General features: G+C 46.8%; 1 protein-coding gene across 1 annotated transcript in view; it reads left to right on the top strand.

The window, feature by feature from the left end:
• The window catches only part of LOC144523340 (serine/threonine-protein kinase BRSK2-like), a 189,929-nt gene that overhangs the window by 125,222 nt on the left and 62,207 nt on the right, over window positions 1-2,500 (top strand). Inside the window, exon 4 of the mRNA XM_078258842.1 lies at window positions 1-64. This exon is cut by the window's left edge and continues 77 nt beyond it. Coding sequence (XP_078114968.1) covers window positions 1-64 — 64 coding nt within the window. The remainder of the gene's footprint in view (window positions 65-2,500) is intronic.

Below are 2,500 nucleotides of genomic sequence, written 5' to 3' on the forward strand. Positions count from 1 at the left end.
AGGCCAGGAAGTTCTTCAGACAGATCATCTCAGCCCTGGACTTCTGCCACAGCCACTCCATATGGTTTGTTACCTTTACACTCACATGAGGAGACTGAGATCCTAAATAATATATCATTTATATCAGCAGGTTGTGTTTGGGAAGTTCCGTTATACACAGCTTTGTACTTATACATCAATGATTTTCAACCACAGAGTAACGTCAGGCAATCTGCTTCCTGTTTACACCGGCACGCACATGCCCAGTGTGTGTGAATGGTCATGTGATATGCGTTGTCAGACGTGTTAAGGGTGCCGTAGGTAGGATTGTGAAGATCCAGGACTTAGCCAAAGAATGTGAACATCCACAACTTCTCAGTCTCCCCCCTTTCTGCTAAAGCCCAAAACGGTCGCCTAAGCCCCTCCCCCCACAAGGGAGAATCAATGGGTGTGCATGAGCAGTGACTGACACGTAGTTAGACACCCCCCCCCTGGTCCTGATTGGTGCATCTGAACAGTTAGACACCCCCCCTGGCCCTGATTGGTGCATCTGAACAGGGAGCGGTGGATTTTTGCAAATCGCACTCCAGGCTGTAGGTGGAGCCAGAGGAGTGAGATATATTTTTTTGAATGACCAGCTTCATGTAGTTCTACTGGAACATAGGGTCAGTTTCAGCAAACATGACAGAAAGTTAGTTTTATAAGGCTTACCTACTGCACCTTAAATATAGACAGAGATTAGTTGTGTTACAGCGCTAAAACTCTCGTTTTTGTCTTAAAACGCCTCCTAAAAATGGAAATGTAGTAGTGTAGATGTAGCCTTAGTTAGCATCACAAACTACAGTTAGTTTCTACCGAATTAAAAGAGAATTGTGCACCCTTGACAGTGATTTGCATGAGGTCAGTGAATATAAAGCTCAAAATAAATTCTCTGCAGACAGAAAGAAACTTAGGCAGCACCCACAAATGTTTATTTTCTCAGAATTGTATCTGGAGTAAACTGGAGTGTTTGTTCAGTTTTGACGATTGAACAACACGTTGGCCCTTGTGTTGCCGCTGGCTACAACTGATGAGGAAAGAGCCTGAAGAGGAGGCACGACTTTAGAGGCTGCAGCTCCTCTTGATCTCTTTTCATCTCGAGAGCACCTTCAGATTCTCAACGCATGGCTGCAACACTGAGTATCTAAGAGCATTCGCACATCAAAGAAGTTCTGCCTCTGACTCTCTCTTTAGACGTCAAGTGTTTAGCTTTGAAGGACCAGACTTCTGGAGGAACCAAGGAGATAGACAACTAGAGTCTAGGAGCTCTTAGCTTTTGGTTTGATATCCTGCCCTCATTTTGAGTAAAAGGGATTTCTGATACTGACTTGGACCTTCTTTACACCTGGAGTGCGTCAGTTCTTGATGATTGGACTGTAATAAAGTAGGCTTGGGTGCAGAAAAAAGTAGTGTAGGTGTGAATGCTTTCAGGACTAATTGTTTCCCATTTCACCCACACCACCTTCAGAGGCTGAAGCATAAAAGCAGAGTGCCTGCAAATGTCAAGATCTTATTTATTCAGAAACCATAAAGCAGCAAAAGCAAACAGTCAGAAAATGTGCACTTCACTTTGAGGACTATAATAATTAAATGTGTTTAGCCCAAGTCGTCCTGACTTGCATATATGCTTTCATTACAACACACGTGATATCAGAGAAACCTTTAGGACATAGTGCATGCATTGCATACATTTACTTTGTCTTTGCTTACATCCTTCAACTCTCTGCATAACACATACAGTATATGAGATATCCGAATAGCTCAGACCATAGAACTAAAATGGATAGAAAGGCCATTAAACTGTTTGCTACTTGTAGTCATTTGATTGGTACACAACAAAATGGCGATTGTTTTTAGTTGTCATAGTGACGCGTCAGTGGGGCCGTAAACTGTGTCACTGCTCGCTGGGAAGAAAGCCGCCGACGCTTGGGAGATGTTGTCGGAGTTGCAGGGAGTGAGGAGGGACAGTTAGACCCAGCAGCAGTGGGTCATCAGACCGCTAACGTTAGACCCAGCAGCAGTGGGTTAGCGGACCGCTAACGTTAGACCCAGCGGCAGTGGATCAGCAGACCGCTAACATTAGACCCAGCGGCAGTGGGTCAGCAGACCGCTAACGTTAGACCCAGCGGCAGTGGGTCAGCGGACCGCTGACATTAGACCCAGCAGCAGTGGGTTAGCAGACCGCTAACGTTAGACCCAGCAGCAGTGGGTCAGCAGACCGCTAACATTAGACCCAGCGGCAGTGGGTTAGCGAACCGCTAACGTTAGACCCAGCAGCAGTGGGATCAGCAGACCGCTAACATTAGACCCAGCAGCAGTGGGTCATCAGACCGCTAACGTTAGACCCAGCGGCAGTGGGTCAGCGGACCGCTGACGTTAGACCCAGCAGCAGTGGATCAGCAGACCGCTAACATTAGACCCAGCGGCAGTGGGTCAGCAGACCGCTAATGTTAGACCCAGCGGCAGTGGGTCAGCAGACCGC

The sequence above is a fragment of the Sander vitreus genome, chromosome 1 (assembly GCF_031162955.1).
Source record: "Sander vitreus isolate 19-12246 chromosome 1, sanVit1, whole genome shotgun sequence".
Taxonomy (NCBI): Eukaryota; Metazoa; Chordata; class Actinopteri; order Perciformes; family Percidae; genus Sander; species Sander vitreus.